Source organism: Ricinus communis, chromosome 1, assembly GCF_019578655.1.
Source record: "Ricinus communis isolate WT05 ecotype wild-type chromosome 1, ASM1957865v1, whole genome shotgun sequence".
Classification (NCBI taxonomy): domain Eukaryota; kingdom Viridiplantae; phylum Streptophyta; class Magnoliopsida; order Malpighiales; family Euphorbiaceae; genus Ricinus; species Ricinus communis.
The window spans coordinates 35772941-35795427 of record NC_063256.1 but is presented as its reverse complement, the minus strand read 5'-3'; the positions used below and the strand labels follow the sequence as shown (position 1 = coordinate 35795427).

The following is a 22487-nucleotide window of genomic DNA, read 5'->3' as shown; positions in this document are numbered from 1 at the left end:
TGTAGTTATGCATCAGGTCAGTTTTCCTCCTCAGAAAAGCATTATCACACGACCTATAAGGAAATTTTGGCAGTCAAGTACGGGATAAAGAAGTTTGAATTCTTCTTGATTGGACAACACTTCCTGGTTCGGATGGATAATTCCTCCTTCCCGAAGATCCTCGAATCCAACCAGAAGGTCTTACCTGAGCCTCAGCTATTACGGCTCAAATCATGGTTCAGCAGGTATGATTTTAAAGTTGAGCATATAAAAGGGACAAGAAATCTAATACCAGATTTCTTATCCAGACTATCTAAACCACAAAATCAGTCCATAGTCCTTCTCACCTCAACCTTAAGTCTTCCCATAATCTTTATGGCTTCTTCATCCTCAAGAACCATCCTGCAACCTCCCTCACTACCAGATCTTCCCAACAACCTCACAATCAAACAAGTCACCGACTTTGCCCGAAACATGATGTTCCACTATCTGGCAACTTTTCAACAAACCCTCTCACTACCAATACAACCCAACTTCTTCTTCCCAGACTACCCTTGGTGTCTGATCTATCACTTATCCCCTGTACATCCAAAATTTGAAAGTGAGTTATGGTTCCTATGGTGCCTTTCTACAGTCTGCCATCATGCTGTTGAAATGCCTATCATGAATCTCTTGCATTTCTTCAACAATGAAGCAAATTCAGGGTCATATCCATGGAGATACCTTACCTGGTTCAAAACTCCATATCAATGGATAGGAGATCTTCTTAAACTTATTCATGAGCACCGGTTATTCTCAGACAACAATTCCAGAGCTTCGGCATACCATGCCATTTTCATATTACACAGGCCTTATCTCCGACTGTCAGAAGACACATATGCAACTCAAAATATCTGTCACTATTGGAGAACACTTGATAGTCCTCTGCATCTTGCTCCTCCAGCAATCACAGAAGATCTAAAGAGAGCCCTGCAATACAGAAATAAATTAAGGACAACTAATGTCTCTACACCACTGGTCTGCACCTTCAATGGATATCTGTCAATTGAACAATCCATTGAACATTTCTCATTTCCTATTCTTCCGACCCCACTGGATGATCCTAGCCTAACCAGTGCACAAAAGGAAGCTCTCATGCAAGATTTCCAGCCAATGAATGATGATGAATATGATGATATTTTCTAAATACGTCGTATAAAGAAGATACGACAAGTCTTCGGTGCATTATCTCCACATGGGTACAATAGCAGCATGATTGAGTCACTTGTCCTAAAAAGCATATGAAGCTGTCGGCTATTATTAGTTTTTACCTTTTGTATTATTAGTCTTTGTGAGTAGAGTGCATTATTAGGACCTTGTCTTATTATGCATGTGAGTAGAGTGAATTATTGCTTTGTGAGTGGAGTGTATTATTATGAGTATTACTTTGTGAGTGGAGTGCATTATTGTGGGTCGTCATTATTAACTTTTGTAAGTGGAAAATCAAGATAAGATTCCCACTACGTCTCCTTTTGTCATCTTGTATGGTTTCTTCTCCCTATATAAGGAGAAGTCATTTTGAATAAGAGTAGGACAGTTCAACTAAGCAAAAATTCTCTGATACTCTCTTTCTCTCATGGCATTCTAAACTTCTCCCTTCTCTTCTTCTTAATCCAATGGCTTTGAGCCAACTGTTGCACGATCTGTTCTTCTATGATCCAAAAGGGCTAACTCGGCTATAAGAATCCAAAAGAGCAGAAAGACCTCCCTTGGCAAGGTGCCTTTATATGGTCTTAGCTTGAGGATCTCTCCTGCCTTGAGTTTATAGCATGAGGATTATATAATGAACAGCTCTCGGCCCCAATTGTGGCATTATATAATCGCTAAATTTTTTAATTATATTTAGTTATTATTTTACTTTAATAAGTACTTAATTATATCATTTTATTTTATTAGTATTTAATGTTAGAGTACGTTTATATTGTCATTTTATTTAGTTAGTATTTAATGCTATAATAAATTATTATATAATCACGTTAAAGCTACAGATATTTTTTATTGAAACTTTATATGATGTGATTTTATTTGTCAAGTGGAGCCTAATAGAAAAATTTAGCATTCTTTATATATATATATATATATATATATATATATATATATATATATATTAGCAACATACATGTACTAATGCATAACTATTGATAAATATATTATATAAAGTTTTAGTTTAAAAAATAAAAAAATTATTATATTATGAAAAAATTAAATAATAATTTAATCTAGTTATTATTTTATTTTAATAAACATTTAATATTAATCATTTTACTTATATAACTATATACTTTAATAGTTATAAAAAATAATTAAAAAATTTATAATAGATATAATAAATTAGTGGCATTAGGTAATCACTATTTTTAATTATAATAAATATTTAGTAATATTATTTTATTTGATTCATATTTAATATTATAATACATTTAATATTACCATTTTATTTGATTAGTATTTAAAATTATAATAAATTTTTATATAAGCCACATTAAAGTCATATGTATTTTTTTATTGTAATTTTATTACTCAAACTATTGCATAATTATTTTACTTATTTTATATTCAAAAATTTTATCTTATATATTGTATATAATTCAATTTATAAATATATATAAAAGATTAATTTTTTATCTTATAATATTTTTATTTATATCTATATTGATATTTTTATAACGTATTTTTATGAAATTTATGTATTTATTTTATATTAAAATAAATATATATGAAAAATATATATATTGTCAATCTTAATCTTTTTATCTATTTCTTGCACTAATAAGTTCTCATATATATATATATATATATATATATATATATATATATTGAAACTTTTCCTATTCATTATATTGTATCAGTAAGTTTTATAATATGTCAAAAATTTCTACTAATTATTTTTATGTTTCAAATTTAATATTTTTATATTATAATTATTATAATAATTATTATTATATTATTATTATTATTATTATTATTTATTTTTACATGTATGAATATAAATATATATTTTATTATAAAAATAATAAAATTTATTATTAATATGTAATAGCTATAATAATTTTTATATTTATTTATTTATTTTTTAATAATATAATAGTCTTATATTTAAATAATTATAAATTTTTATCATAATTATTATTAACATTTAAAATTATGTTTACTTTTTCTATAAATATTTGTAATTAATATTTTTATAAATATGCCACATATCATTTTTTTTTATTGGAAAACACATGATATATGATGCCATAAAATTTTGCCATATGGAGTTCCATAGAAAAATTTAACCTACTTTATATATATATATATATAGAAAGAAACGCTTATTAGTCCTGTCACTGTAAGAAACAAGGCTCCAGAGTGGAAGGTCGGAGAAAACCAAACCATCTAGTCTGAACATCCTCCCCTTAGGAAGATAACAATTCCTTACGGAGAGAATGAAATAGAAGGTACACCTTACAAATTGATAGGAGAGGATCTTGAGAAGAATGTCAAGAATATTGTTCAGTAGAACAATTTCTCAAATACCTATCTTAACATAATAGGGAAGCAGCTTGTTAGGATAGAAAGCCAAATCCAAAAACCTCATGTAGTCTTCACCTCTCCAATCCCCAACACTGATCATCCGAAAGAGATAAGCCAATCAGAAAAGCTCAAAAATCCAGTCTTCAAACCTTACTAAATCTCAAAGCCTAGCCAAGACCAATTTCAGAAGCAAACTGAGTTTGCTAGAGCAGTCAGGGAACAGCTTAGCAAACTAGCCACTTCTGAGTCCTCCAAAAATTTAGTGCCAGATACTCCTCAAAGTAGTAGAAATAACAGTGCTATAGATAAAGCCCAATGCGATGAATCCAATGATTCGGAGCTCGAAAGTGTTACTGAAAGACCCTCCAACATCAACAGATTGGGATGGCAAACCCCTAGATTGACCTGGCATACTCCTAGGAGTACTGCCCCAGATCTAGGAATAGAAAATAGAAATAATATCCTAACCCAATCTAGATTCAATGTCTCATCTGTCTATGAATGGAATATAGATAGAGTGTCAGAATACAATATCCTTGGTCTCTTACAATAGATGACAATGGTAGCCAATGCTTACAAAACCCAAAGTGGTACCTCTGATAGAGCCATTGCTGAACTCCTTATAGCTGGATTTTCTCGCCAGCTTAAAGGATGGTGGGATTACCATCTCATACAAGCACAACAGCTCCAAATTCTAGGTGCTATCCAAACCACAATATAAGGGACCCCCATCTTAGATGAGTTAGGAAATCCTATTGAGGATGCTCTGTCAACCTTAATCCTGACGATTTCCCTCCACTTCATAGGAGACCCTTCTCTTCTAAAAGATAAGAATACTGAGCTTCTTAGCAATCTAACCTGTAAAAAGCTTAGCAATTTCCAGGCTTACAAAGATACCTTCCTAACCAGAGTCATGCTTAAGGAAGATTCAAACCAACCTTTCTGGAAAGAAAAATTCTTGGCCGGTTTACCTAAGATATTAGGTGAAAGAGTTAGAAATACCATAAGAGAAGCCCATAATGGCCAGATCCCTTATGATTTCTATACTTATGGTGAATTAGTTAGCCTTACCCAAAAAGAAGGATTGAAAATTTGCCATGACCTTAAACTTCAAAGACAACTCAAATGGGAAATGAAGAAGACTAGGCAAGAACTATGTAGTTTTTGCAACCAGTTTGAATATAATCCCATAGAGCCTTCCTCTGTCTGCAAAGGAAAATGCAAAGAAGATTTTTACAAATCTTTTAAGAAAAAATGATTTTTCAAAAACAGAAGGACTCCCAAAAAACAAAGAGAATTTCTACAAAAAGACATCCTTTTCTAAATTTTCAAAACAAAATCCCAAAAAAGATTTTAGCAAAATTACTTGCTACAAATGTGACAAGAAGGGCCATAGTTCAAAGTATTGCAAGTTTTCTAAAAAACTCCATGAGCTCCAAATAGAAGATGAAATTTTAAGAAAAATTTCAACTCTTCTTGTTGATTCCTCTGAATCAGAATTTTCAAATAGTGAGGAAGAGTTTCAAATTGATGAAATCAAAACCTCACCCGAATATTCTGAGTCAGATTCTGAAGATATGTCAAAGAATATTAATATGCTCACTAGGCAACAAGAAGCTCTTCTTGAAGCCGTCAAGCATATTAATGACCGTCAAATCCAAAAACAAGTTTTGAAAGAAATCTTAAAAACTGAAACCCTTGTCCCCTCTTCTAGTAAGAATACTTATGATCTTACTATAAACTTGGATAAAGGAAAAAAGCTGAAAAATCCTCTTCCTACCATCCAAGAATTTCAGAAAGAAATCAAAGCCATCAAAACAGAGCTCAAAGATTTGAAAGAAAAACAATAAAATGATTCTGTTTTGCTCTAAAGTCTAATTCTTAAACAGAATAGCGATTCTGATTCTGAAGAAGAAAATGATTTCTAAAATCTTGAGGTTTCTAAAAGTGTTCCAGAAAACTTCATTAATGTTTTAAAAGAAATTACCTCGAGAAAATATTTGATTCAAATAAAACTCATTTTCCTTGATGATTTCCAACTAGAAACTATCGCTTTATTTGATACATGAGCAGACCTCAACTTTATCAATTATGAGCTGGTTCCTAAAAGGTATCATCAAGAAACTAAAGAAAGGCTTACTTCAGCCAATAATTTAAAGATTAGGATTGCGGGTAAAACTGAAGCTGCAATTCTAAATAATAATATTGCTTTAAAAAATGTTTTTATTCTTACAAAGGATTTATAGCAAACAGTTATCTTAGGAACTCATTTCATCAATTTAGTTACTCCTTTCAAAGTAACTACTGCTGGTATCATTTCTAAAGCTAAAGATTCAAAGATTGTTTTTCCTTTTATAGAAAAACCCAAGAAAAGAAATCTCAATCTTATAAAAGCCCACTCAATTTATAATTTTGAGATAAATGCTTTGATTAAAGGAAAATAAACCCAGCTTTTCCACTTGAAACAAGATATGGGTTTGAAAAGGATCCAAAGTCAAATGCAAAATGATTTTGTCCAAAGAAAAATCTTTGATTTGCAAAAGAAGATTGAAAATGAAGTTTGTTCTAATCTTCCAAATGCCTTTTGGAGACGAAAACAACATATGGTAGATTTACCATATGAAAAAGATTTTTCTGATAAACAAATTCCTACTAAAGCAAGACCCATCCAAATGAATGAAACCCTAGAAAGTCATTGTAGAATAGAAATAAAAGATTTAGAGCAAAATGGTTTGATTACCAAATCCAGATCCCCCTGGTCATGTGCAGCTTTCTATGTCAACAAAAATAGTGAGATAGAAAGAGGAACACCTAGGTTGGTGATTAATTACAAACCTTTAAATAAAGCCCTAAAGTGGATTAGATACCCAATTCCAAACAAAAAGGATCTTCTTCAAAAGCTTCATTCTGCTTTTATTTTTTCAAAGTTTGATATGAAATCAGGATTTTGGCAAATCTAGATTCATCCAAAAGACAGATACAAAACTGCTTTTGCAGTTCCATTTGGCCAGTACGAATGGAATGTAATGCCCTTCGGATTAAAAAATGCTCCTTCTGAATTTCAAAAGATCATGAATAACATTTTCAATCCTTATTCAAAGTTTTGCATTGTCTATATTGATGATGTGCTGATATTTTCAAATTCTCTAGAGCAACATTTCAAACACTTGGAGACATTTTTCTATGTTGTTAAGAAAAATGGTTTAGTGGTTTCAAAATCCAAGATATCTTTATTCCAAACAAAAATTAGATTTCTTGGTCACTATATCTCCTGGGATCACCCGAATTGAAAGGTCTCTAGTCTTTACTTCAAAATTTTCAAACAAAATTTTGGAAAAAACTCAATTACAAAGATTCCTTGGTAGTTTAAATTATGTGATGGATTTTTATCCAAATTTGAACTGTCTAGCAAATCTCCTACATGATAGGTTAAAGAAAAACCCCCCTGCATGGACCGATGAGCATACAAAGATTGTCCAAAGCATAAAAAAGTAAGTTTCTGAAATACCATGTTTACACCTAGCTGATCCATCTGCATTCAAAATTGTTGAAACTGATGCATCAAATCTAGGATATGGTGGGATTCTTAAGCAAGTCCAAAATAACAAAGAATGTATTGTCCAGTTTACTTCTGCACACTGGAATGATTTTGAAATCGAATACATTAGAAGAGATTCGAGTTCAATTCCAGACTTTCTAACCAGAGAGTTCCTTTAAAAATAGGAGTAAAAATGCCAAGAAAGTCAAAAGAAAAAGAAGAAAAATCGACAGTAAGTTCAAAGCCTGTCCAAAGTCCAAAGAAGGAGATTTTACCCTCCTCTTCAAAGTCTATCCGAACCTGGACCGAAATCATCCAGGAAGAAATTGACAAAAGCAAGGTAGATCCGGCCCAACAACAACAATTACAAATTCAGGAGTGGTTTGCACAACAAGATCCTGAATTTCTAAAAAGGGTCGAGGAATATTCAAAGCAAATTATACAATTTCACCCCGAAGTCTCTCCAAAGACATCCTCTCCAAAGACATCCTTCTCTTCCAACAAGGGTAAAGGTATACTTTCTATCCCTTTTTCAAAACCTGAGATAGAAATTTTCCCTCAAAACCTATCTCAGAGCTCTCAAAGTATTTCAAAAGCCAACTCTCAAGAAATAGTTTTGTCACAAATAAAACTTTTCAAATCTAATGAGTATATAGAAAAGTAAAATTTTCAAAGCATTTTGACTATTGAGGAAGGATTCTGTACAGAAAGCTCCTCAAAACTGATTTCAAAGATTTTCCCTCTAAGATGGTATTTTAAGCCCTGGAATATTTCAAAACCTCAATCCTACTACCATTCTATCCTTGAGGTAACTAGTTCTGCAAAGTTCAAGCACTTCAAAAAATACAAAGACCATAAAGACCCCGAATATTCCACATGCACCATACAAATAATCCTCCACCCTACAAATTAGGGAATGGATTTACACTCATCAGGCAAAGCCGTCTTTTGCCGCCCCTCATGCAACATATGAGCGGATCTTCACTAAAACCGGCTCTATTGGTGGATGGATAGCACCCCTCACTTTTCCAACTTCCCTCCAAAGAACCTACCCATCAAGCCTAAACACTTCTTTTAACTATTGGGATTACCAACAAGCTTGGTTTAATACCTTTCTTCTTCAAAACGAAGGACAAAGCCATTCCTGGCTTTTCTAATTCGATACAAGCTCAATCCAAACTTCAAAGATCCCCTATTAGTTTAAACAATGGTGGAATTTTTATGGCAATGTTCCTGAGACCATAAATGTCTCCAAGTGTTTGAAATGTTGCTCTAGAGAATTTGAAAATATCAATACATCATCAATATAGACAATGCAAAACTTTGAATGAGGATTGAAAATGTCATTCATGATCTTTTGAAATTCAGAAGGAGCAATTTTTAATCCGAAGGGCATTACATTCCATTCGTACTGGCCAAATGGAACTGTAAAAGTAGTTTTGTACCTGTCTTTTGGATGAATCTGGATTTGCCAAAATCCTGATTTCATATCAAACTTTGAAAAAATAAAAGCAGAATGAAGCTTTTGAAGAAGATCCTTTTTGTTTGGAATTGGGTATCTAATACACTTTAGGGCTTTATTTAAAGGTTTGTAATTAATCACCAACCTAGGTGTTCCTCTTTCTATCTCACTATTTTTATTGACATAGAAAGCTGCACATGACCAGGGGGATCTGGATTTGGTAATCAAACTCTTTTGCTTTAGTAAGAATTTGTTTATCAGAAAAATCTTTTTCATATGGTAAATCTACCATATGTTGTTTTCATCTCCAAAGAGCATTTGGAAGATCAGAACAAACTTCATTTTCAATCTTTTTTTGCAAATCATAGATTTTTCTTTGGACAAAATCATTTTGCATTTGACTTTGGATCCTTTTCAAACCCATATCTGGTTTCAAGTGGAAAAGCTGGGTTTGTTTTCCTTTAATCAAAGCATTTATCTCAAAATTATAAATTGAGTGGGCTTTTATAAGATTGAGATTTCTTTTCTTGGGTTTTTCTATAAAAGGAAAAATAATATTTGAATCTTTAGCTTTAAAAATAATACCAGCAGTAGTTACTTTGAAAGGAGTAATTAAATTGATGAAAGGAGTTCCTAAGATAACTGTTTGCTGTAAATCCTTTGTAAGAATAAAAATATTTTTAAAGTAATATTATTATTTAGAATTGCAACTTCAGTTTTACCCGCAATCCTAATCTTTGAACTATTGGCTGAAGTAAGCCTTTTTTTAGTTTCTTGATGATACCTTTTAGGAACCAACTCATAATTGATACAGCTGAGGTATGCTCCTGTATCAAATAAAGCGATGGTTTCTATTTAGAAATCACCAGGGAAAATGAGTTTTATTTGAATCAAATATTTTCTCGAGGTAATTTCTTTTAAAAGATTAATGAAGTTTTTTCGAACATTTTCAGAAACCTCAAGATTTTGGAAATCATTTTCTTATATATATATATATATATATTTTTGATGAGAGGTAAAAACATTAGAAACGGATAAGTTGTTCAATAAATAAGAACATATATTATTTTTATAAACAATAGGTAGGCTTATGGTAAACATAACCCCCAAAATCTCTTAATACTTGTTCAAATCTTTCCTCAATGAGTAATGTAATGTATTTAATTTCTTTCTAATTTATAGAATAAATTTCAATAATACTAATAGTATTTTAAAAATTATAGCTAATTAATCTGCACTATTTTGATTCATTTACTTTATAAACCATTTTTTAAGATTATATTGGTAAAGTTTATAATAATAAAGTATCACTGATTAAATTATAAAAAATAAATAAATAATAAAAATAATATATTTTATTAATGAATATTTAATTAGCTAATTTAATATTAAAAATGATAAATTATAAAAAATAAAATAATACCAATTGATATAGATTTATAAAATATAATACACTCGTGATACATTATTACAAGTCATTCAAAATAATTATAAAGTAAAATCTATCGCCAAACAATTTTAATAAAGTTGAGAATATAAATCAAATTTTGTTTTTCCATACTTTCAAATTTTAAAGGTTAATATTTATATTCTGAAATTTTAAGAAAAATAATAAAATATCTATATTGTTTTATCAAATTTACTTTTTTTATACTGTGTTAAAATATTATAAATACGGTTTTTTTTTTAAATTTCTTTTTAGTTGTTTTTGGATTGAACGATAACTAAAAGAACAACTGAAAGACAATTATGCCATAAATTTAACAAATATATTAGAAAAACTATGTTTTTCTTTAAATTACATGATAAAAATGATTTTTTTATTTATTGATTTTAGAGTATTTATGAAAAGTTGCCAAGGTATCAGATCCAAAACGTCTAAAACATTTCAAGTTCTGTACAGAGATTTCTTTTCTAAAGATTTGGGGTATGAAATCAGTGATGGAAATCAAAACTTTCATGTATAATTGGTCTTTCTACATTATTTTCTGTTGGACCAAATCCAAAAGAATGAATATCAAAGGCAGAAAATGAAAGAATTTATGAAGATAACTCAGTATCTCAAGTTGATATAATGATACACCCATTAAGAAGTGGAATTTTATGCAGATAACTTCCAACAAATAAGGGATAAATACAAAACAACTGCCGTGTTTTGATAGCTTTGCATTTAAATAAATGGTTTTGTTACATTTTTGCTGTTTTAATATTAGTATAATATTTATTTTTAATAATAAAATTATTTTATTAAGTGGTTGAGCATCCGACAACTATATTGAACTTATATTAAATAAAAAATTTATATATAATTTTTTTAAAAATAAAATAAAATAAAATAATTATATTTATAAAAAAAATTTTAATAGTTGATTTGATTGATTTAAGTTTATATTTTATTATAAAATATTAATGATATTAAGTAGTAGGGTATAGAATTACAAGAAAATAAAATGTAAGATATTTTTTTATCACAAAAAAATAAATCATTTTCTATGAAAAAAATCATTCTCAAGTAGTATCATTTGGGCCAAGGAATTTTGGAATACATAGATTTAATCGAAATTAATGGATTTAAAATCTATAAATTTTAAAATTTTATCGTCTAGATTAAATATAAAAAGGATAGATTTTGGTTTAAAGTTAGGAATAATTTTGGGATAAGATAAATTTACTAGGTGCAGTACTTGAATAAAAAAAATAATATAATAATCTATCGTTAAAATTGTAGATTTTGGACTTTGCTATATTTTAGATTGGAAATTAAAATCTAAAAAATGAGAGATTTTTTAAAATCCATAGATTTAGACTATTTTTAACTTATAAAACGATCGACTTAAACTAAATCATGGATTTTACAAAATTTCTTGTCTAAAATTCTTATACTTATATAAATATGTTGATAATTGATTGGATTGATTTATTATTGAAAGTTAAACATTAATAATGATTTAGATATGCTTGAAGCATTCTTGCGGTTAGATAAGAGTGGCCTGTCAGAGCCATTGGAATTTGTGTCTAAAATGACATTCCAACGATCAAGTTAAGGTTTTGAAGTGATTTTAGGAGATGAATTAGAAAGGGAAAAAATATATTTCCAGCTCAGCAATTTTGTTATAGTTGCCTTGAAAATAGGAAAACATGGCTACTCTATGTCCTTATGACGATATGGTAAGATTTTACGTTTTTTTTATTAGTTTTCCGAGCAATTTGAGATTTAAGCCGACTTTTTATTAAGATCTCGACTGTTCTAATGACAGATCTTATGCCATTGGATTAAAGTCTTGATAGTTCGATTTACTTGACCATCTTATTCTATCAAATGTCATTAAATAGTAAAATATAAAAGTGCAAGAAAAAAATATATTTCTTTATCATGAAAAAATCACAATCTAATAAATGTAAAAATATCTGACTACAAAATATATTTTTTGCTAAAATTAATATTCAAAGTAAGAACAAAAGACTTCCCATGGGTTAACATCCAAGATCATATATACTTATTAGCGACGGAAAAACATGATGAACTAGAGTACAAATACTCTCTCGAGGTTTAGCCTTCACCAACACTTTATTTCAAATGGTGGAGAACCTCTGCTAAAACAAAACTGTAACTGGTTCATACATGTATCAAACCCAAGTTGTGAGCTGGGGGTGCACTGGTCGGTCTGGTTCGATTCGGTTCAAAATCAATGTAAACTAAAACAATTAATTTGCTAAGTACTTAAAACCGAAAAGAACCGATTATGGTCATCAAGCCGATTTTAACTCGGATACTATAGCTGATGGCCTCTTTTTTCTTTTTTCTTTTTTTTCGATCAAATGTTTCAGAGGGACTTAATTGAAAAATTATTAGAATCAACGCAGCTGCAAATTTTCTCATAGCAAAACTTGATTAACCAATTTAGTTGTGCTCATAGCATAATGACCCAAATACTGCTCTTGCAGTTAAATAGGTCACGAGGAATGAGCCAGAAGAGAACACTGAATCAAGAAGAACTTCTGGTCAGCAAGTCAGTATCGTCTTTGTCCCAACTTCCAGGCCCCGTTACTACACTAGGTCTCAGCAGTGCTGTGTCTGATACAATAGCCAAGTCTATTTCCTGCAGTAAACTAGCAGTGCTGCTACACCAGACGAATCTATACTGTGTCAGCATCAACCAATGGCGTCTCCTGGGACAGGCCCAAACATACTATTCTATTAGTGCATCAGATTGCATTCTCTCATACAAGCGATATATCAAAGTAGACTTTGACATCTGGGGTTCTCTTTCCAGTGCTGCAATTACATCCTTAACAGATATGGAACGAGCCGGCCTAGTTTGTGGCGCAACTGATTGGTTCCTTCCAAATCTCCTAGCCCCTGCTGAAAGGAGAAATTAAGGTAAAAACGTAAAATAATGGAACATACCCCACTATTAGCATATGCTCACAAGTTCTCAAACTTACTGGAGGTAACTGCAGCGCTCCTCTTTTCTGGTTCCTGACCATCCTTCACAGCTTTTCCAGATGTTAATAGAGGCTTGCCGAAAACATCTTTAGCTGACTGTATACCTGATGCAGCCTCTGGCCCAGCTTCACGTTTCTGGCGGGCTTGCTCAACCATGAGTTGCCACTTTGACAGCATGTCATCTCCACCAACAGCAGCTCGGGCAGCAACATTTGCAGCTGTAGTCCTCATTTTGTCATCCTCTTCCTTGCTTGCCTGCATTAATAATATTCTCTTGTTCTTAGATACTCCTTTATTTTACTTGAAAGCAAACTTTTAATGCTTAGTTATGGAACCAGTTTATACCTTAACTGGTTTTGCACGACCTTCGTCTTTCTCCTTGTCACCTTCTGCTCCAGTATCACCCTCAGGCTGTATTCACAGATATCAGGCCACGATATTTAAGGAATGTACACTTAAACATGGAGATTTTTCAGCACATAGATGGTTATGCCTCCTTGTGTAATGTTCTTTGCTTCCACAAAATCAATAAAAGGTTTAGTTAACATGTTATACAATGCACATGGTACCCACTTCATTAACTTTTTGGAGCATTTCTGATTCAGCCTGCTTTTTGTCCCATTCTTCCTTAGCTTTCCGGTTCATTGTCATGATCTGTTGCCGAACATCCGAGGAAATTACAGTCCGGTGTTTAGGTTTCTCAGCATCAATCCGCTGCAGCCATCCAATTGAAATCAGGAAAAGTATAAAGAAAGACAAGAAGCTAAAGAATAATCAGAAAATCAAAACTGACCTGCTTTGATAGCCTGATCAGGGTACTTACTAACCCACGCATTCTTTCCTCCACGCACTGAAGATTCAGTTTCATAAGACAAGGTCTCATAGTTATCATATAAGGACTAAGGAGCTAGCATCTCACCAAGGACAGGCATCTCTCCACATCACTGTTGATATACTTCAAACCGCATTTGGCCACTGGAATAGGGAGGCATGCCAGATATTAAAAGCTATCCTACGGACATTTGCTCATTTCATAGATTTGAAAGTGCATCGATGAGGAGTTCTAAATCACACATAAGAATAGTGATGGGAAAAGAACTTAACTGATCTCTGCCACTTTTTTCTGCAGTGGAGTTTTCTGTAAAATCAGTCTTTCTTCTTCTTCTTGCACTACCCTCCGAGATGCTTCTGAAACTCGACTGTCCTCCTTGGACCCAGAAAATAGTTGTTCTTCTTCTTCCTATTCAATAAAGCAAGTGTCAGAAGACTTATGAAAATATTTTAAAGAAACAGGCAACATACATCATATTTTATACTTTTAGACAAGCATATTGATAGAAAAGAATACATACTCTTAGATTAACTCCACTGACAGCAGTGACATCATTGAGCTGTTCAATGCTTTGATCCGAAGAGGCCACTGATATTTTTTGCTTTTTACTGTATAGGATCTATATATTATGTTCTAAAGAATGTATAATAAAATTTTTCATCAAGGATAAAGAAAATATCAACAGGCAATCTGAAACCATTCTCAACACATACAACAGTTGGAAGAAGAAGCTAGTTCACCTCGACATTGGTGGTGATGAACCAAGTGCTTCAAGCGGCTTCTTTTGGCCAATTAAAGGCTTTTTTGGAGGTGTTCTTGCATTAACTCCAGGAGAAGCAGCTATAGATTGGATTTGAGAGCCAACCTGTTAAGTGTGAAAATGAGAAGGATTTTGGTCATCAACAAATGAGTAGATGAGTTAGAATAAAGAAAATCTCAAGGTTACAGAGAAAATTTACTATCATCAAATTAGTCATGATGCAGACAACAAAAGATCTCGAAAGACAGCTTCTTAATTAGTTTATGGAGGATTAGGAATAGTTTTAAAAACCAACTTCTTAAAGGTTTAGTATTAATTAGATTTTCTAACATCAAGGCCTATAATTTGAATTATTCAGTTTTCTGTCGATAGAATTTCTAATAATTGTGCTGTTTTCTGGATAACAATGTTCTTGCTAGTTGCTACTAAACCCTTTTGTTTCATTGTTGATGGGTAGTTCTTGACCCAAACTATAACACACCCATCCATGGTTTTGAATCACATCAGTAAGACTAAAAATGAAACCTCAAATAACACAAGAGAAGATTACCTGGATGATAGGGTCCAATCGGGTCGCAATGGAAGTAGAAACTGAACTTGAGGGCACCATACTACTAGGTATAGAGATACCAACTTTAGAAGACTGCTTCTCTAAAGAGTCGACCTTTAAATTGCTTGTCACTGCATTCCCCTGTTCAACTGGTGCAGCAGACAAATCCTGAGGGTTAGATAACTGGGATTTCTGATGCTGCTCGGTGGCCTGTTCAACAGGTTCTTGTTTCACATAATTTTTTGATGGAAATGGAGAAGATTTTTGCTCTTTGTTTGTGGGTGGTTGCCATGGAGCTGAATTTGGTTGTAATGCCGATTTGTTTGTATATTGGGCCGCAGAACCACTTTGTACTTTATTGGGATCAGTACCAGAATTTGGTCTCTCAAATTTTGACACCTTTATCATGTCCATTGCCTGCGCTGAACCTCCTATTTGAGTTGCACCAGTGGTTGGATGTGATATTTTCCTCATTTGTAAATCATGAGACTGTGGCCTCATGGATGACCCTGAAGTATTGAAGTTTGTTCCAGAATATGGGCGATGAGTACCACTATTATTACCATACATTGGAAAGGAATTCTGTGGAAAGTGCAAATGTTGCTGTTCCTGCTGCTGCTGCTTATTATGGCCTGGCACTGAGATCAAAGAACAGTTGCTATCTTGACTGAGTGCCCTGGTACTGGAGGAAGACAACTGGCTTACTTGCATTCCATGAGAGTTCGGCTGGCATTCCACCTCTTGAGATTTCTGAGCATTATTTTCTGCAGACGGACAGCTAGAATCAGCCTGCGCTTGGACTGCAGAAGACACAGTAGCACTAATAGGCATCCTCACATTGTGTTGAGGTGCAAAAGCTTGAGATTGTAACTGCGATTGGTTAGAACCTGGCTGCATGTAAAGTCGGATTGCTTTTTAGCTCAATGTCAAGGAGATCATTCCTAAATTGTTCGATATTATTAAATCAAACTGTCCCTTTATTACCTGAGATTGCAATTGTGCAAGTGCCAATCTAAGGGCTTGTTCCCCTACAATACCTTTCATAAGCCTGACAAATTGTTCTTTCACAATTTTACTTTTCTAACAATAGAAAAGAAGAAAATCAGGATAAAATACAAGAAAAAATCACGAAAAAATAAAAAAGAATAATGCAAATTCATGTCACAGACCCACCCTGAGTTCGTCAAACAGAGTTTGAAGGTGCATCTCTCTGTCTTTATCAAGATGGGGCTTTAAAAAAGGGAGCAATGACTCAAATGATAGCTTCATGCCCATAGTTTGTTGATTACCCATCTTCTGTACCTTCAAGTATTGGGATTCAGTGTCTGAAACTTGCATTTTCTCAGGCTCAGATACTGGCAAAGGAGTTCTTCCAGATGTCTGGATTCCAATATTTCCTTGGGGTTGTTTCTGATGTAATGGGAGGGCAGTAGATTCCCGTTTGACAACATTCCGTAGTGGCTGATTCTCACCAGCAGACCCATGCTGCTTTATCTCTGTTACTAATAAGTGCTGCTGCTGCGTTGTTGTTCCTGCTGTTTGTTGTTGCTGAGTTGAAACATTAGTATTTTCATTCTGTTGCCAATTTGGATATGCTAAACTTGGGATTTGACTGGTTTCATTGGACAATACTGTAATTTATAAATTGCAGATGTTACATATAAACCAGAAAGGGAAAAACAAAACCTATGATGCCACATTATCTCCATAACAATTCAACTAATGTTCCTAATTCCTTTCAGAATTAAAACAACTAACTATCAGTCATCTTTTTATTTGTATAAAACTGCATTATTGAAACCAAACAAACAAATAGAAATTACATATTCTACCAAACAAAGAAGTGAATTAAACAGAAACCCATTTCCAGAAAAAAAAAAAAAAAAAAACTCGAAATACCAGATGGTTGAGCATCTCCTCCAATATCTCGATTTAGCGCAGCCTGAAAAGCCTCCACATCAGCACCTGAATGCATACTTTCGTCCTGTTAGAAACAAACGTTAATTATTATCCCCATTTTTGTTAAACCTAAAAACTCAAAATCCACCGACTTTCTTACCTCGTCTTCTTCCATGAGCTTCATTATCGAAGGGTCCATGATTCTGTTACTATCTCTGCCTCCCCGAAATCAATTGATATTCTCTATATTACGGTTTTGTATGTGTTAGTAATTTTCTTTAAGAAAATAATAATGAATAAAAAGATAGAAAATTAAAGAATATGAAGTTATTTATACAGAGAGAATCAAATTGCTCTCTCTGATTTGCTTTTCTTTTTTTAAATAGGTTTATTATTATAATAATAAAATTTATATTAACATATGCTGACTAAGCATATTAAAGCAAAACTCAACGTTTTGCTTTTTCTTTGCTAAAAAGGCCTTTCTAAAATTTTTCTCTTTTAATTTGTAATATGTTAATTCTTTTATGTGAAGTTGTTTAACCATAGTTATTAGTTATAAGAGTTTCTCAAGTTTATTATAATAATTATCTAATGAAAAATAAAATTAATAATATTAAAATTAAATATTTCAAATACATTGAAATTCTTATATCAGGGGTAACACCGTAGTTCATTTTTAAAAATAAATTAACAAATCAAATAGCTACTCGCCATTAACTTTAAATACTAAATTTTAACAAACTATAATAAAGTAACATTTTACTAACATTTTACCTTTTAATTATCAGTTTATTCTCTATGTAAAATTTCCACCTAAAAATATTCAAGATTTAATCAGAATTTTTTAACAAATTAGAATAAAGTAGAACTTGGAGCATTTTTACTTTTGTCGAGATTTTTTTAAAAAAATAAATTATTTAAATTTAATATACATTTTTATCTATACATCAAACCGATAAATGATTGATACATATTTATTAGTTTTAAATAATAGAATATATGTTAAACATTTAGAATACTCATAATATGTATCGTTTTCTATTGCATAGTTCGATCCTTATAATTGAAACGTAGCCACCATGAAGTGCAAAGAAAACCAAAAGAAGTATCTTATTGCCAAACCCATTTATCAAAGGGAGCTTGGCAAATGGTAAATCTCTTAGTGTCTCACGCAATGGTAATTACCACATGCGGTGAAATCATCTATGATGAGATTCAAGAGTTTGTCAGGAATTACCTTCCATACTTGTTTATTGTCTATTACAGGGGTACCTAAACTTGTAAAAAGTACAAAATTTGCCAAGGAAATCAAGCAAAATTTTGTGGTTTACATTGCAATGTTTTGAAGATCAATGCAAAATCAAGAATGATTGTGTGTAATTATTTCTCGTAGGAATCCATCAGAAAGTAAAGCCGTTGGCTGTCATCCCTCCATCTACACAAATGACTTGCCCATTTACGTAGGAGGCTGCAGGCAGACATAAGAATGCTACGAGTGAAGAGACATCCTCTGCCTCTCCGACACGCTTAAGTGGGGTTTGAGCCACAACTGACTTCAAGAAATGCTCATCACTAAGAACCTGAAATACAAACAAGTGCCATAAACCCAATAAGATAATATACTCTCCTGCAGATTTTCTAAAAATATACTAAAATTAATAAAAATATCATTTTTACTGTGTAATTTTTTTTAAAGAAATATAGTATTTTAAACTCTAAATTTTTAAATTTACGGTGTTATTATTTTTCAGTTGTTTCTCTATTATTTTCGATTATTTTCTTGTTTTACTCAAAACAATTGAAAAAGACCAAAAATCAACCAAAATTCTAAATTTGAAAGAAAGAAAACCCTATCTTTCATATTTTAGGGTATTAAAACGATTGTGATAAGAAATAAAAAATATAATAAGTATTTTTGATATTTTTTCTATTTTTTTATGCCAGTTAATTGAAAAATTACTATATGAATTTAAAAGACTCGTTCCATGAAATGATGACATTTTTTTCATATCATTGTCTCTAAAAATTAACTGTTTAGTTGATTTTTCAACTATTTTGTTAATTTTAGAGATAAGATTAATATATAAGAATAAAATTAAATATCATCGTAATAGTTAATTTTAGAGATAAGATTAATATATAAGAATAAAATTAAATATCATCGTTTCATTGATGAAAGCGACGGTTGAATATCGCGGAATAACTTGACATTATAGAAACAGGAATGTTAATGACATATTACAGCTTCAGTAAGTGGAGTTCTGGTAGCCCAAGGAGCAACACAGTTAGTCCTTATATCATCTTTAGCCCACTCACATGCCAAGCTCTTTGTAAGTTGGTTCATGCCTCCTGCATCATGATCACCCCTTATTATCACAGTATAATATCCTTTCAGGAAAGCTTTGGAAGAATCACGGTAAAATGTAATAATAGCTAAATACCTTTAGTTACAGCATATATGGATCCAGTATTTACTGATACAACACCAGCAACAGAAGATATAAAAACAATACTTGCTCCTCCTTCTGATGCTTTCAAGAGCGGATGTGCAAGTTGGCAAATGTTATATGCAGATTCAAGGTTAGTGCTTATTGTGAATAAGAAGTCCTCTGCGTTCACATCTAGTGTTGATTTTCTTGGGTTTGTTCCCACATTGTTTATCTATAAACAAGATAGAGATGCCAGAAAAAAAAGTGTTAGAGAACATATTTGGAGGTGATTAATTAGTTTATGTATAAACATGGATGGAATTACTAAAGGGAAACTCTTACAAGTATGTTGAGCTTTCCATCAAACTCATCAGCAACTGAACCTAATAGCTTTTGTCGCTGAACTCCTGAGGATACATCACATACTGAACCAGTCACTTCAAAACCTTTTGCTTGCCAATCGTTTATGCATTCCATTAGATGGCTTTCATTCCTCGAGCATGTATGTATAGTTGCACCAAGTGCTGCCAATTCTTCTACAATAGCATATCTGATCTCATTAAGAAGCAAGAATATCAGAAAGATCAGAAAAGTAGAGCAGCAGCAATTGACACAGGAAAGAAAGAGTACAATACCAACCCAATTCCTTTAGTTCCCCCAGTGACAAGGGCACTTTTTCCATGAAGAGACCACCTAGTATCCTTGTGCATAGTTCGAGTTGGAAGGCTTGAGCATGATATATTGAACCGACCCAACTTACTTGGTTTGCAAGCTGTAGAAATTGGAACCGAAATTGGAGCAATGCAATGCAAAGCCATGCCTGACAGGTTGATGTATTCAGATTCAATGAACTAATATGGTTGAATTGCCATGCTAGAGAAAGAATACCAGAAACAATTCCAAGAAAAACAACAAAGACTGAAAAACAATGAGAAATTGTAACAGATATTTATATTGTTGGTTAAGAAGAACAAGTTCCTTCCGTTGAACAAGTGTTGTGGGCAGTCATTCCTTGACCCTCGGTGGTCAGAGGCCTTGCAGTTATTGCTGATATTCTTACAATGATGCTCGTGATATGATAGAACTGCAGATTATATAAGGTTGTTTGTCTGTTTCGGATATACACCCAGTTTTTATTTTGGAAAATACATGCTTAGGTGCACATCTTATATATCCACTAGCTCAATAAATAAACGACGCATATTTATTATTTTTAAATAATTAAATATATATTAATTATTCAAATTGAAAAGGTAAAACACCCATTTATATGTGTCATCTTTTTATATTGCAACGTATACGCATGATATAAGTAAAAATTATTGATTCATTTTTATCATATTTTAATTTTACAATAGAAAATATTGTTGTTGGTTGTATATTCATTCATTTTTTATGTTTCATGAAAAATACTATAGAATTAAAAAGATATTGCAAAATTTGTATGAGAGTTTTGAAAATAACGCAATTTTTTTTAAATGATAATATAAAATCATATAAACTAGTCGTTTATTTATGCGTTACACGACTGTTATTATTATTTCGATTATAAAATAAAATCTATAAATATAATTTAATAATTTTTTAATATTTAAAGATTTATAATATTTTAAAAAATAATAACAAACTATGCAAATATGGAGAGATCTTATTCAATATTTATCGTTTTCTTTCAATTCTTTTCTCTCTCAGAAGTATGGACAGAACTAAGCAAACTGAATAGTTTTCTCTGAATATCGTTTATTATGGCTGCAAAAATTAAGTTCTTCTATTACTGTTTTGATTGCCTGCTGACATTAGGTTTCTTCATTGTCGGTAGCTCCAGTTTTTCTTTTCTTTGTTTTTTTTTTTTTAATCAAGTCGTTCAGGATTAAGTAATTCGCCCGGCGGACTCTCCCAATTGGTGGCGGCTCAATAAAATCCCATCACTTGATTGGCCAATCATGTCATGGCCAGATTCAGAGGAACCAAGGAAGACTATTTCATATAAACAAGAATAATTGAGGCACATGTAATATAAAATGGTGAAGCAATGCAAGAGAATGATGTGGTTTTTGAGCTGTTGTAAGTCACTTCTCGAGAAGATAAAATCACTTGCTCTCATCTTAGTACAAAATCTCCACCTTTGTCTTTACACTTCAATTTCTAGTACAAAATCACTTCAAATTTGATTGCATTTCCAGAAAAATCTTTGAGACCATTTTAAATTGAAAGCCCATGAAAAATGACGATCTGTGTATTAAATTATATAATTGATCGAGAAAGAAAATTATTAGTTAAAAAATACCGACATTTTTAATAAAATAATATATTTTTAATATATCATGTATTGACATAGGATAAGATACTATATCGATACGACACTCTATTATATTTTAATTTTTTTTAGAATAATCATACGAGTTTGTTCATACTCTTAAATTACGAGGGATGTGAGAAATAAACTCAATGAAGTCAATATTCAAATACAAATACAAAATAATGTTATATTGACTAGTTCTAGTAGATAACGAGATTATAAAACTGGTCATATTGATTTTATTAATAATGTAGCAGCCACTGGCCATTTTATGGACTCTTCTAGACATTACAGGAGCAGACAAAAAAGAAAAAAGAAGGGGAAAAGCTTACCATATTGCATCAATCCCTGAGTCCCTACCATGCTCACAAGGTTGTAAGAGGATATTACAAGCTCAACGACGATGGTTTTTTTGATGAACCAACGAGCAGCACAGTTTACTCCTAACAGTGTCCTTTGTCCCCTAACAAGCCAAACCAACCGCAAACACCCTACTGCCAGGGATTATCCTGGCATGAAATGAAAAGCAAGAAGACGACTGCTAAATCAAAACCCATATGCATCAACTCAAAAGAGACAAATATCAAGACAAGTTAACTTAATTAAAACACTTGGTTAAGTCCAGCGGAGCTTCAGCTTGAATAGGGTCTCTGCCTACTAGTACACTAGCATGAAACCAACAATTAATTCTTATTTTCTTATATCGAAAAATATATGAGTTATTCCACGTCCGA

At 32.0% G+C, this 22487-nt stretch overlaps 2 protein-coding genes across 3 annotated transcripts; both read right to left on the bottom strand.

Annotated features, from left to right (window-relative positions):
• Positions 1-12383: 12383 nt before the first annotated feature.
• On the bottom strand, positions 12384-17386 carry LOC8284104 (transcription initiation factor TFIID subunit 4b). Of its 2 annotated transcripts, none has more exons than XM_015720036.2 (14): positions 17183-17386; positions 17023-17107; positions 16297-16754; positions 16108-16203; positions 15124-16014; positions 14554-14678; positions 14334-14421; positions 14086-14221; positions 13901-13956; positions 13775-13831; positions 13555-13695; positions 13327-13392; positions 12981-13236; positions 12384-12897 (listed from the first exon to the last, which is right to left on the bottom strand). In XM_015720036.2, exons 1-14 carry the CDS (start codon positions 17219-17221, stop codon positions 12725-12727), a joined length of 2667 nt encoding a protein of 888 aa, XP_015575522.2. In that variant the 5' UTR covers positions 17222-17386; the 3' UTR covers positions 12384-12724. The 2 variants fall into 2 exon arrangements, with proteins under 2 accessions (XP_015575522.2, XP_015575523.2); XM_015720037.2 differs by having other exon boundaries at positions 12384-12894.
• Positions 17387-18110: 724 nt separating this feature from the next.
• On the bottom strand, positions 18111-20575 carry LOC8284105 (tropinone reductase homolog At5g06060-like). Its single transcript, XM_025157573.2, has 5 exons — positions 20094-20575; positions 19797-20004; positions 19467-19686; positions 19268-19374; positions 18111-18605 (listed from the first exon to the last, which is right to left on the bottom strand). The coding sequence occupies exons 1-5, from the start codon at positions 20270-20272 to the stop codon at positions 18426-18428; spliced, it is 894 nt and encodes a 297-aa protein (XP_025013341.1). The 5' UTR covers positions 20273-20575; the 3' UTR covers positions 18111-18425.
• Positions 20576-22487: the final 1912 nt, after the last annotated feature.